A 14,701-nucleotide genomic window follows, 5' to 3' on the forward strand; every position below is an offset into this window, starting at 1 on the left:
CAACAACGAAGAAACATATAGTCATATTTATTTCCAAATGTATCGCGGATGTTTGATTTGAAAATGAGGCTCTTGGTCTTTAAAAAGTTGGTCCCCTTATGCTAACTTAGTGCATTGCCGAAACCCAAGAGGCATAAATTTAGATCCGAGGTTGAATTGGTATAAAATCTCGTTGGACCTTAAAAACAGGCAATGGCACGCGCATGGCTTATCTGTGACAATAGTGTCTTTAAAGGTTGTGGAAGCTGGATTTCCGAACAGAGCCGTAGCCCTTGGCATTCCGTGGAACATTTTCGATCCTAAGAATTACCGTTTTTTAACTGTTAGTCGCATTGCTGTTCACACGCATCACTATGAACGAATATTGGTTAGCACGTTATATAGTATTGATAGTAAAAATCACAACGGATTAAATGTACTCGAATATGGTTTAATAGCGGTGACATTTTTTTCTTAAAACCAGACCATAAATTTGGCTAAGAACATATTTTTTTTATAATATATTATTTTTTATTAGGGCACATTGTGGCTGTTCTATGCCATTTAATCCTCAAAGAATCTTGTTTGAAAACTACGACGAAAACGCCAATTAAAATCAAGACCATCTCCGAGGGAATTCGCACAGCGCTTACTCGATAACGAAACCCATCATTTCAAGTTGAAAATATACCACACATTAAATCCGTTGCTAAGGCAACATTTACTCGAGCTCCATTATAACACAACCGGCCGTCATTGTTGGGATTGGGTTTTACAAACAATACCACTACGTTGGTCTAAGTGGATCGATCATACACCAATACTGCGCGGCAATGGCCAAAGCTGCGGTTGTTTTTAAAACCGTTTTAGTACGACGTGTGCGATGGGATGCTCCAAGTGGTTAAACTCTGATAAAAGAAATCGCTTTTTTGTCTTCTCACGCGATCCAAGCATATTCGCGTTGATGTTGTTGTAGTTTAATTAGATAAGGAGTCGGGAATAAAATGATCCCCAAGACAGATACTTGATTTTTTACGATTTTTTTTTAAAGAACATTTTTGAGGTCGATATCGTGGATGGCTCTAATTTAAAAAGTCAATCACCTTCAAGTTTAACTTAAAGAGTTCTTGATTGTAATATTTTAAATTAACGCTCCACAAATGTTAACTTATACTTATCATTAAGCACCGTAAACCACTATTAAAGACGCTTTATTTTTTATTTTCAGTCGTATATGTCGCTTTTTGATCAAATTGAAATACTTTAACACCGACCGACACCATTGGCACAAATGACGTAATTACAAAATAGCGGCGCGCGAGTAAGTGAATTATCAAGGGGCGCCTACGAGTGAAAGAAGTTTCCGGTGTCCAAGTTTTCCTAACTGTTGACTCTCTGCCCTGGGCCGAAAGCGCTGGATGACACTCGATCGTTTACCGCGGGCCACTCGATTCTTTTGTTCCTCTCTCGCTTTGTTTATGATCGCGGAGCCCGGCGGCTTTACAAGGGGCTCCTGTTCGGGCGGCAGTCAACTCAAAGCTCATGCTGTAGATTGCTCTTCGGCAGACGCGAGATGCCAAGCTCACCGGGTCGCAAAGGAAATAATATTGCTGAGGCGTCAAAACAAAACGAGTTGCCCTTTCTAGTGCGAAGACTAACTTCTGCACACATTTTCACAATAGCCAGTTTTCGTTTAGTATGCATATTGAATGAGATTAATATTTGCCTATACATTTCACACACACTGTAGTAACACACAGCAACTTTTAAAGTGTATTTTTTTTTTCATAAAAAAATTTGGCTGAAATTATCAAACCCATAAAACTTCTAACATGCACGTTGGCGTAGTCATTTTTTGTTCATCTTGTAATTTATTTATTTCAACAAGGAAACTCAAACTAGCAAAGCAAATAAGGGCTAACGCGAAAATAGCCTTAGAGTATAAATGTCGATGACTGGTCGTCGGCTTTGTTAAATCGTATTCCGTGAATAAGACCCTGGATTGTAATTGATTAGTACGACAGGAACTAGAGAAAGCGAATATATTTAATGATTCACTTGTAATAAAGATCTGGTTAAGTTTCAAACGTAACTCGAAACATAGATGACTTAAAAAGCGCCGCCGATGACATCATCAAGAAAACAGCTAACGCCAATTCACGTAGCGAGAATGCTTGATTGCACGTGAGAGACATGCGAACGGAATGTATTCCGATAAGGTTACCAGCGTGTATTGCGCTCCATTAGGAATTTTGCTTACGTTGAGCGTAAGTAGCGGATGTCGTTGGAAGCCGGAGGGCCATAATTCCACGTCGGGACGAGCCAGCGCGTTTGTCTCGCCGACTTTCGATCTCGAATTAGCCGAAGGTCACACGCTACCGCTCCGTTGCCTGTCGCGCAGCTAAGGTCAACAATCCGCGTGTTTTTATAGCGTGCCATCGTCAACGACATCTCAGACTGAATTGGGCAAAGATAAAACAATATTCGAATCGAGATTGCCCGCAAGGAAAGCCCAAACTGTAGCGTAACAAAAACTTATGAATCGCTATATAAACCTCGGCTGGGTCAAAGCGCAATAGTTTTTGCGGCCAACTTTGCTACTCAGGTTTCTTACGTCATCGTGGAGACGCATAGTTGGCGTCAGATCAGTGAAGCGTGGGAAGTGCGACAGACAAGGGTCCGTCAATGGGATGGCTATTTAGTAACAATTGGCACGACAAAGGCCAATGCGCGACGCGATAACCGTGAGACACCAGCTTTAAGTTTAACTTCCGCCACTGGAAGATGACAAACATGTTGATTCGGATTTGAATCAAGAGGTATCTTGAGAATTTGTGATAGGGTTCAATAACCCTAAGGGTTAATCTCGCAATATAGTCAAATACCTTTAATTAAAAGGAAACGCTTCTGAAGCAGCAATATTTAACGTTAATTGGTATTGTGTGTGAAAAGCTGTTTAGCCCCTAGAAGGGAAATCAGTCGTCGACTGGTTTCAGAGAAGTGTTATCTGGAGTGCATCGTCACATTAAATTGCAACCCTCCGTTAGACCCACTTAGCGACCAGCCTCTTTAAACATCTGTTTTTCTCGAGCGCTGGACTCCAGTACTCCAACTTATACTATAAAATTGAGACGGACAATTTGCACAATTAAGGCACTTGAATCATTAACACCTCGACCACAAGTGCTACGTGGTCAGATGGGAAACAGGTAACTTCGCGCTTCTCGTTTTAATCGCCACCCTTTGGTTGCTTCCGATTTACAGAGCCAATTCGACTTAATAATAAGCGCGAACATGCGATGAAAAACCTCTTCTGTGGCAGTTGCTTAACTAATCGCCACATTGTAATTTGAGCCTAGCCTTGAAACGCGCAATTTGATGCAATACCCTGGCAATTAGACCGAGCTATTACGCCCCAGCTCCGCACAAAGTGTCTTTATCATGGTCATCTTAAACCTCCGCCCATCAAGCTAAATTGCTCCGTCACCAAACCACTAACGGTGGTGCTTATTTCGGCTAGATCACTGCAGGAAAGAAGTTTTTAAATCACTTGACGGTAATTTCCAACTGGCGATTAAGCATTTATCCCTATTTTGAAACAATTTTTATCGGTTGATATAGTTGTCAGTTATCAGTGCAAACACTGATACTTGATTAAACTACGTTATGTCAACCAAACAACGTGCCTAGCAATTAGTCAAATTGACCGTGACAATAAAACGAACACCCGACTGGTTTATTTATTTTACTCCGTTGGTGAATGACACGTATTACAGGAGGCTATACGTGGCAATTATCGTTCGCTACAGTTTCAAAAACACCCTAATTTGGTTTCTGTAAACAAAAACAGGGATTTACCAATTTTATCTGGGCCAACCACCTTTACACGAACACAAGACTTTCCGCTAATTTACTGAAGAACACTATTTTGCGACCAACGGTTGAAAATATCTGATTTTCAACTTGGTCCAGTTTCTGCAATTATTCTACTTAAACATTGATGACCACCGTGATTGTTATCTTATCGTACTATAAGCACGTAACTCTTCGGTTTATGCTGGAGTAGCGCAAATGGTAATTTACGATGGTTCCAAAGTGTGACAACGGTTTTGTTTTGAGCAAACCTCGGCCTAATAAAGCGAAGTAAATATACGTCGGTTTGTTTTGGTTTGACGCAATAACTTACGCTGACGCTTCTTGCCGCAGTAATGCAAGCGGTGCTTGCGGCCGCGCCCTAAGTGACGCCTCTTGTAGATAACATGAGGGTGCTGGGGGGAGGGAAAAGTGTGATTGACGTGAGTATGAACCGGTTCCATCAGAATATCGTCTTCTTTTGTCCTTAAAAGTCCGGTCTGCAAACAAATAACACTTTGTTATTTATACCATCTCATGAACAACCGATTAAAAGATGTCCCATGTGAAGTTCAGCGTTTGGTTGGCTGAAGTGATTAAAGTTTTGTCAAGTGTTCTTTTAATATAGGGAGATTTGCTTGGACACAAATAGTAGCAGGCGTATAGAATTATTGTTTCATTTAAAGAAAAATAGTAAAAGGGCGTGTGTGTTGACTTACCTGTGGAAAACGTAAATAAAAGCAGCGCGTTTCCTTGTCATTATTTCTAAATTAAGCTTATATACCGTGTACAGGTCCCGTGTTACCACCAAGTTACCATAAACATGTATTTTATTGTACTTTCGTCTAGTCATACATTAAAGACAGCGCTGGAACGCAAGCAGGTGTTTCCTTTCGAAAGGATAGAAACCCAGCGAGGTCCTAATCCACATTACAAAAGCATCAAAGCACTTTGCCATAAGCTGGCATCTTACCTGGGCTCAGTTGGTGTGCTTTGTGTGGACTGTGTGGAGGCCCAGAACCGCAACGCGAATTTACGGTTAGAGCTCAATTGAACCTTATACTAGGCGGCCTAAATCAGAACACGCTAATTGAAATTCTGGAGCAATAATAGATAAATCTAGTGTTTCCAAATTTCTTAGCTTAAAATCGGGACGCTTTCGAACAATCAGCAAATCTGAGATTATTTTTAATGGGCATGCCATTACTTCACAAAAATAAACGGCACTTTTGTTTTCTCATTTTGGATATTGCTATGGGATTATGCCTTTTACTTTCGTCTGCTAGGGGTAGGCCTACATCGAGTTTTCAAAATAAACAAGGCGGTCTAATAAGACATGGGCAAACGTGCAACATTTTATACAAACTTTAGGCTAGCCTATATATATAAAATCCATATTTTTATTGACGTTTTTGTTTAGGTAAGTATATGAAGTATAAAGTATAACTCTTGAAACAAAAGTGGTGAACCGTTAAAAAAATGCGAGTGCGAAATGACAGGCGAAAAACACGCTACACCTGGCCTTAAAATATCACGAGTAAACATTGACGCAAGCGAGATCAAGAAAACGTTCGAAGAATTTTTTATGTGCCGTGATCCACCGCTGCTGGCATCAATACACAAGTCGCGTTAAGGTCAATATTTGAAGTGGCAAACACTTCCATCACCGGAAACTGATGCCTTGATTGTTTGGGAATGCTCTGCAAGCAACGAATCTAGGCTTTGTGAATTTGCCATTATAATAATATCAATGGTTTCACTCTGACTGCGCGCCAATGCTGTTTGCGGGGATAAGAATAAGCAAATTTAGTTTCTCAAAGGCTTACTATCGACAATTTATGGATTATATCAGTTAGCAATAAAGCAATCGTGCTGGTATATTTAAACAGAGCGTTGTTTATGTAAGAAATATGAAGCGGCTAGCAAATGATTTCAAGCCAGATTTTTACGAAAGATTAATTTTGTTGGTCGATAACTGAACGAAAAAGCGCTTATTAATTATGGACATCAAATTAGCGTATGCCTTTTCGCTTGTCTTTTGTTCGTAAAATGCGATCTTTATCGAAAGGATTCCGATAACATATTATGTTTCGTCTGATTTAATGACAAAAACCGGCGCTGTTCAATAGCAACTGGACTTGGGTGGAGAGCGTGCCCAAAGATAATGATCAGAAATGAGATGTAATCGTTCTCCGACGAAATCTCGTTTGATAATATCAACGTTAGACTCAGATTTGAATTTTATTTGTTGTTCATTTAATGAGCAGTAGTTGATTTTGGCTAATTTTAGCTAAACAATCTTCCTGGCAAGCTAGAGAAATATTATATATACATAAGCCAATATACGTCTTAATCGTCTTCGTCTTTAGTGTGAATATAAACTGGGTAATCGCTTTATTTACAGTAAACTGGAGTTTAAGCCCGCGTCGCGGTCACTTTTCACATATAGATGTCTGTTAGCAACATTGCAAGCTTCCTATAGTTGCACAACCATAAGCCGATGTGATGTTGGTAAATACAAAACTATCTATACACTCTATACTTAGATCAACATACAAACTTACGAAATAAAATAATCTTAATACTTAAAGTCTGAAACGTGTGTCCTCTCTTGTGCCTTTCAAAAGAAGTATTTTAAGGTTGTATGTGACGTCATGTATTTTGCTAAACATTCGTCTTCGCTCAATTACGTAATCCAGTCAGTAAACAGGCGATGAAGTCACCTAGCAAAAGCCTTTGTAAGAGTTTCTTTTATAGGGAACCTGTTTTCTTAAAAAGAGCTGTTACGACGGACACCGTCAAAGCTTTATTATGAAACCTGGCCCACTTTCTCTCGTAAACTCGTATCTTTGATTACCAAATTAATTTGCTACAAGAGTTTTTCGTTTTGCCACCTGCTAGGTTGACTGTTTTGTGTACATGTCGTAATATTGCTTAATCTCGACACCTCCTTGTAATATATATTTTTTCAACGTGCGGTGATCAAGTGACTCTTCGCGACCTTTTATTTTGCAGAACACCTTTATCCAGTGGTTTATGCCGCAGTGTAGCTAATGACAAATGGCCTAACAAACCGTTAAAACAGGGATACTGTGTGCCGAGGCCCACCAGCGTTCCTCGACAGATTGCCAAGTGTGCTGCCTAAAAATTTTTATCTTAGAAAATAAAATATGTGTTTTGCAAACACGCATTCAAAAACTATGTTAGACTATAATAAAAACAATCCATTAGAAAACGGATAATATTAAGGCATTGTCCTAATTTGTTTTCATGTATTAGGATCGATTGTCAAGTTATATAATAGTTGTGTGCAGAAAGTGTACCGAGAATATATTTTGATTTTTTACTGCACCGAAAGCTAAAAAAAATTGAGAATCACTGAGAAATTACAGGTTTTAAGGTTTTTGTTGTGGATTTACGGAAAAAATGAACATAACATGTTAATACGTGATACCAAACTATCCCTAATAGGAGAATCAATCCAATCTAAAGGATTGCATACACTGGTTAAACCGTTAAGGATGGTAGAAATACATGTTCTGAGGTAACACTTTAACACATGATATATTGTATTGCGGTGTGTCGTTGAAAATTACGCTTCTAATAACCGATTTGTAGGGTGTTAAACTGTTATAGTGAACTCGACGCAAAAATGGAAATAAGTTGAAAGCCATAAAACGGCGTAAAATCGACCTGCTGGGCTCTGATTGATTACCTTGGGTCGCCCACAAAGCTTTTCTTGTGAATCACTCACTAAGCCGCCAAATAAAGCTCGCAACAATACGACAGGGCCGAGAAATAGAAGCTAAGGTCTATCGGCGAAATAATTGGTTGCGGTTCCTGGTTTATTTTAATCTTATTGTTCGCTCCTCCGAGCCATTCTTATCCTCCCCGCTGCGGCTCCTAGGCATTGATAAAAAAGCATAAACAAACTTCAAAGTTTATTTGTTGAAATAATGTTTTTCCGGAAAAGCGTTTCTTACTGGAGAGACGTCGTGTCAACATAATCACATATACATCGTTTTAGTAGGATATTAAGGTTTATGTTTTGTGTTTATTTTGGTTAAGTTTTGATTTTCTGTAACCGCGTAGAGTCAAACAATTTTTGACGCCAAACCAATCTCTAACTCCACGCATAATTAAACGGCAAGTCAGCTTTAAACAACAACGGCAACGCTTTCTAAGTCGGCTAATGATGAGTTACGATAGCAAATTTGTGTTTTCTTGAAGTTTGCCACATTTCAAAGCCGTTTACCTCATCGCAGTGAAAGACAAAACTAAAGCGCAAGCTGTCAGTGTTATCTTCACGCTTGTAAACTGATGCGCCAGAATTAACCTTGTTAGCGGTGAGTTTCGGCTTGCTCGATTTTAAACTAGATGTCCGCAAGCAAAGGCAGACCCAGGATTTTAGTTTGGGTGGCAATGGAAATTTTCAGAGATGGCGACTAATCGCATATTTTTACACATGGCGTTTTTAAAATAACAAAACCATGGCGTTTTTTAAATAACAAAAGGCAAAAACAATAGTTTGGCCTGGTGACCTCCCTATGGATCCGCCCCTTTTCGTAAGACCGGGACAATTTACTGGATTTTGAGAATTGTATGGTAATATACATCAGTAACTAGAAGGAAGCCAATAATTTAGTAAGCGGTATTCGGTTTGCAATCCAGTATTTGGATGAAACATGTAAAGTGCCTCTTATGTTTCGCTGCAGAATGGCCTGATAAAAATCTAAAAGTAGAAGTGATCTTGGCACTTTGTCTATAGTCTAGCGCAAAGTTCCGGTACGCTTTCTGTTCGTGAGAACCGGAGACACTCTTAATGTCACATAGTGCGGCCCTTTTATAATAGCTATCGGCACTGCAATTTGAAATTTAAACAAATCGCTTGTAACTATTTCCTCTTGGCTGGCAACCCTATATATCGTGAACTTGAATTGCCACAAAACGCCACCATCAACTCACCAGTCCTTCGCAAGTGCTAATCGCTGCAAGACCGTTCCTATGTGAGGTAAGCTTTCCGTGGTAGTGGCAACCCAACTTTTCACTTCCTTGATCCTCTTCGACGAGCGAGGGTTGTTCCATACCCACCCTCCTCTTCATTCTTCTAACGTTGAAATTTGGAGCGAGAAGTCGGTGGTTTGGCTCAAGGTGCATGTTAAAGTCTTCTCCGAACCCAACTACGTGATACCTGAGGCCGACTTCTTCAGATTGTATAACCTCATCAGTAGTATCGCGCTTCATACGGTTAGATCGCAGATGACGTACGATGTGCGACTGATGATTTAGCTGCTCATCGACCATTGACGGAATGACGACTTCAAAGTCTGTATATAGGATAAACGCGAAATAGAAAATGATTTTGGAGTGTTTTTTTTATGTTGTCGTAGCAACCAAACAGTTTTGCATGTTACTATACTCACAGGCTATGGAACTGTAGTGACCGGTATTTCAATGACGATACAGATAAATGCATGTCTTCAGTTATGTTCTTTATTGTTTGTTTGTTTAAAAAAATACGTAATAAAACATTGCCGATATTTACGTTGACATTCTTTGGTAGCCTTTCCCAAAAACATCGGAAACAGCTTCGTGATTTCCGCCTTACGTTTATAGATACTGTGCATTAGAGCGTAACAGAATTATAAATCTTTACAATCACGAAGCGTTCCGCATGTTAAAACTTCAACGAAAACAACTCGACCACCCCAGCAGTAAAATTATACAAGCTTCAGCGAGACAAAGCACACTTCTCTGCTGTCACAGGAAACAAGCGGTACGCTCTTGAAGCAAATAAACGCCTGTTGGTATTGACTTTGGCTGACAGGCGACATTAGACATCGGCGTTCTTGGTGTGGACAAGTCGACTCATACCCTATAGATTTGCTAATGTATTTACGAATAGCTTGTTAGTATTTTGTGGGACGCGGATCAAAACGTAAAACACAGTTTACCGACAAGTCTGGACACATTTTGGCAAAGGATCCTTCGACCAACAGACCTGCGACAAAGGACCCAGTCATACACTTTGGGCGGTACTTGTAAAACCAGCGTTTTAATGCATGGCGCTGAACCGTTCACGGTTTCCCGACATAACCATTCGGTTAAGCTTAGCCTAGTTGTTGACACAATGGTAGAGTTTATATTTTTCATGGTCGGTTAATCACACTGAATTTACCGCATCGTTTACCCAACCGCCTAATACTCGGATATACGTTTATTAGTTTAACCTTTAGACAGCGTCGAAGCGTAGCGTGGAGTTTACCTTAACCTAATCGTATGCCTTCTTGCTACGTGAAAAGTTCCAAGGTGCGACGCGACGGCTTAATATACCGTGCTGTGATTAACTTGCTGCCGGTTACAAATTATTTCCTGAGTTGCTTTATCTAGGAAACAACCTTCCTGTCAAATTCGATATTCGCGTTATGGTAGTGCTTTCAACGACTTGCGTTTAATGACCACTGGTGACGTATATGCTGATACCTCACTATGGATTGTAAAACTCTGCTGGTATCACACGCAATTTATGTTAGCCTTTCCTTTTTTTAGTTGTTGTTTGTCATTGTGTTTGAAAGGCCATGTATGGGGAAATCACGTGGCACACTACGTACCGCCAACAGGTGAGGACAACTAGTGTTTTATAAATAGTCGGCTGCTCGCTTAGTTAAGGAGTAGCGACCGCAAGCTTTTCCGCAGCTCTGTTTGCAGGCGCTCGATCGCCGATTAGGTCTCGCAAACGAACGGAAACGACGCTTTACGCGCCACTAGATCTAACAGCGCCCAGGTCGCCGAGTCTGTTTACTTCCAGCCGGCGCGTTACAATACTTAGATTATGACGTAACCTTTCTAGCCGGTGGCGGTCATACAGGCATTGTACGGGAAGGCAGACAACAGACAATGGCTTTCAACTCGGCTTGTAGTTACGTGATGTGCAGAAGCGCGACAAATGTGAAGACTGAACGAGGTTAAAGACATATATCTTTGGTGTTATTTGACGCACAGATAAATGCTTCTGTGTTCCAAGAGAGGAATGACAACACCTTTCATTATTAAATGTATTTTTCAGCTACTATAGAATGTATTTACCACAATTCATTTCCAAGGTTATTCTTTTAAATGGCTACGCCTGTCCCGGCGCCTGTTCGTGACAAAATCGCGTAAACAGCTTTTAAATGTTGTTTCACGCTGGCCCCTACCCCAGATTGGACCAACGCGAATTGTGCGAAATCATCGTTTAATCAAGTAACTAATCCCCCCAAAGATCACATTCACTTTTATCGCGGTGGTTTGTGTAAACTGTGCGAGGGAAAACGCCGTGTGAGGATCCGGTCAATTAATTTCAAGTGACTCGCAGAGCCACATGACTTCAATAAACTTTACTTCGAACGTCCTAAGCGGCTTCGCCTGAATAATACACGTTCCCGTATATAGCCTTTGTGCTGATGGAATTGCACCGCGATTTCAGTCAAATGAGGGTAAAATTGTATGCAGCTGCCAGCAATTTAGAGTGATAAAAGGAATATTTCGTCGTGTTGTTAAAGGCGAAATACTGGGTGTAATTTATATGCCGATGGGATAAGCGACCAAAGACTTACACCCGGGAATTTACGGCCACAAACGATTGACCCATGTTTTCCAATTGGCGCCCTTAGCTTGTCGTGTCATCTGTTATCGAATGGGCGTTACTTCAATTCGAATTTACTGCTCAACTTTTAACATGGCATCGTAATAAATATATTTGTAGAATTTAGTTTAACTACAGAAAATCAGTTATGCCTATCTAAAGAATGGACAGTGTCTTACATAAACTGGCATACAATTCCAACAGCTAATTTGTTTGCGGGACTAAAAAGGATTCGCAAATAAAAATTTGTTTTAGATTTCGGGGTTTCAAACTTTTATTCAAGCAAATTGCAATGGGTAGTAAATACCTAATCTGATTTGAAAAATTCGTTCGATAAGTGAAGAAACCCACCGTCGAGGTGTGAGTGCGTTGTCGACCTTAGCGTCCGGTGAAGTTCCTGATGGGATTTCGTGTAATGACTTGGCCACACTTCACGGGTACTGGGAGAGCTCTGCAATAATTGACAAACACGCAAGCTGTATTGCTTATGCGGAGATAGAGCAATGCCGAAGGTCGATAAATTACTTCATAATTCATTGCCTCGAACCGTGCCAAAAAATCTGCGGAACGCTATAGCACTGAAATTGGGTTCCAAACAAGCATTTTCTAAGCGGAACAGAGGTATTTTCCCCTCAAGAAGAAGGATGGTGTCTGCTTGGCACTCTTCTATAAGTGCATTAAAGGCGAGGAGCGGTGGTTCCTAAAGGAGTTAGCGAAATAATGTGATTGCTGAAACCGCTACTCCCATTGCGTCTGGCTCATTGGCTTAAAGCAGACGCACCCGGTTTTGGAACAAGATCAGTCGCTGGGTCAGGCGCGTTTACACCAGGATGTGTCAAATGACCAGCGCTTATGTGTATTGGAACCACTCTGATGTGATATCAAACGAAATTAAAATTACTGGGGTAAGCGCTCACAGAACGGGATTATTAATATAATATTAAATATATAAATATCGAAAAGCAGCACTAAATGATGGTTAGAAATATTAAATAACGTTTCTTTACTGCTTATTATGCTCTTGCGACGCATTAACTAATTCTCAAATTACCTTAGTACCGATATTCCTACTGCAGGCATAATAATATTTTATTTTAGTTTTCGCTCGTTTGATCAATTGACAGGTTTTCAACAATTGCAAATCTTTCGCAATTTTTTTAAAGGTGATACTACGCCGGAATGTAGCATACACATTTAGCAGAATAGCGCTTTGCAACAAAACATTTGCATGTGTCTAGACGCCTGTCCCTAGGGAATTGACGGGTTTTCATTCTTGAACTTCGTCGATGACGTCCACAAGCTGTAACGTCTCGAGTTGAAGAGCAACCTTATAAATCGTGGCATAGCGCGCTTGTTTAATTGATAGCAAACAGCGAAATGTGTGTTATTACAACTTCGGTGTTTATTTTGTTAACCGAGCAACAACTCCCCGAGCCAACCAATGGCGTCTGTGAAAAAGGGCCTATTTTTCACTAAACATGAAATTAAGCCTATTATATTATGTTGTACGCCATATGTTTGTAATGTTGGTCCCGACTAAGTTTTTAGTTAAACGGCATAGTAAACTTCACAGCGCTGATCGCTTTCAACCAACAACGCCTCATAATACGGAACTCGCGCGCGCTGCGAGCAATGCAATGTTGTACGACGCTCGTAACGTTCTTAAGCCCAGACTTGTAGTTCTTGCAGCTGTTTAGCAAATTATTAACCGGGTTGGTACCAGGCCATCGCCTATTTTAATGACAAAACATGTTGAACTCGCTTTGAATTTTACCCGCTACAATATTTTGCCGACGAGTGGTCACATATTGTGAGATTTTTTTACAACAATATTACTCGAAGAACAAAAAATCATTTCACCTAGCTTATGTTAGAAAGTGGAATGAGGATCGTGCAATAAAATGTCAACACTATATATCACAATTTCACATATTTTTACGTTTAAGGTGCGATGTAAGTGTTACTGACTATTTCTCGCTACCTTATACCGTAATGGTATTTTAGCGTTTATTTTATTCATCTCGAGCATTAGGTTCTTTAATGTAAGTCTATTTCTTATTGCGCCATATAATATTATTCATACAAGTACTTACGTGGACATGGTGAAGAAATATCGAAATAGGTATCACAGTAAAGAAAAGCAAGCAGCTTGTAGATGTTGCGCGGGGCATTGCTTGTAAGTGCGCTATTGACTTCTCGGGATCACGTTAGCCGGGATATCGATGCTTATATCCCGCCGTTTCTTGCTGGAACGCTTGTGTATGCGTAGTCCGGAAAGTTTGGCGGCTTCAGTCCAAAGCGTTTTGCGTCTGCTATGCATACAAGCGGCGAGATTTTGTTTATTCTTTACCGGAATTCGGAAAAATTCTTGACAAAAACTTGCAATTGATGTTCATTAACTATTAACGCTATTTCTTTTTTGTGACTACTTTGCCACTGAATGCCAACCGTCCCTAAAAAAACGTCTATTAATTCAAAACAGTACAGATACACTTCGTTAAGTTAAATTAATGGCATATTCCAAATGCATATTATATATCCTCTATCTCTGCCGCATTTGACAAGCTAAGCACACATTTCGTCGACCTCGGACAATTGCGACTAAGCTTCTGTCGTTTGGCAATAAACGGAGGTAACCTTTTTCCTTTTTGCTAACGACTCTCTCAACCAGTTCTCTCGCACCTGCGTCTCTAGCACATCAGTGTAGGTGCCGCCAAATCACTGATATACCTCAGGGTAGGCTTTGGGCCACCAAGCTCGGCGATTTTTTCACTCGCGTCGACAAACAAGGGCCGAATTATGACGCAAACAAAGCACACGGTATCGAAGACCTCCTCGAAGCCATTGCTGCAAGCGCAAGCCTGACGAGTATGGCACACAGGCGGCGGCGACGTCGGGGCCATAGAGCTTCGGCAATATCGCTGTGTGGGTAAGGAACAATGGCCGCGACAGGAAACTACACATTTGTCAGGTGCTTGAACCACGGCGGCGAAACGGTGCTAATAAAACGAAAGCAAGCAAACACACTTCATATCCACACACGTTGCGCTCAGTCGCCGCATAGAGTTCCAACTACTGCTACGACTTGTATCGCCAGTTTATCGCTTTTACTATTTTCTGAGTTTGTTATCGTTCAGTGTGCATATATTTACAAGAGTAGCGAAACTTTTGGTGTTTTATGCGACACAAAGTCACATCAGTCCAACAAAATTAAATGTATTTAACCAACAGTAAAAATGTTTATAA

At 40.5% G+C, this 14,701-nt stretch overlaps 1 protein-coding gene across 2 annotated transcripts in view; it reads right to left on the bottom strand.

Moving 5' to 3' along the window:
- Positions 1-13,916, bottom strand: part of LOC146140515 (A disintegrin and metalloproteinase with thrombospondin motifs 18-like) — a 35,040-nt gene extending 21,124 nt beyond the window's left edge. For both annotated transcript variants that reach the window (XM_083393010.1, XM_083393009.1), the window contains exons 1-4: positions 13,549-13,916; positions 11,807-11,906; positions 8,797-9,158; positions 4,166-4,331 (exon numbers count right to left, since the gene is read on the bottom strand). In XM_083393010.1, the coding sequence (XP_083249136.1) occupies positions 4,166-4,331; positions 8,797-9,158; positions 11,807-11,906; positions 13,549-13,626 (706 nt within the window). In that variant the 5' untranslated portion in view covers positions 13,627-13,916. The remainder of the gene's footprint in view (positions 1-4,165; positions 4,332-8,796; positions 9,159-11,806; positions 11,907-13,548) is intronic.
- Positions 13,917-14,701: the final 785 nt, after the last annotated feature.

The sequence above is a fragment of the Ascidiella aspersa genome, chromosome 6 (assembly GCF_963924565.1).
Source record: "Ascidiella aspersa chromosome 6, kaAscAspe10.2, whole genome shotgun sequence".
NCBI classification, from domain to species: Eukaryota; Metazoa; Chordata; class Ascidiacea; order Phlebobranchia; family Ascidiidae; genus Ascidiella; species Ascidiella aspersa.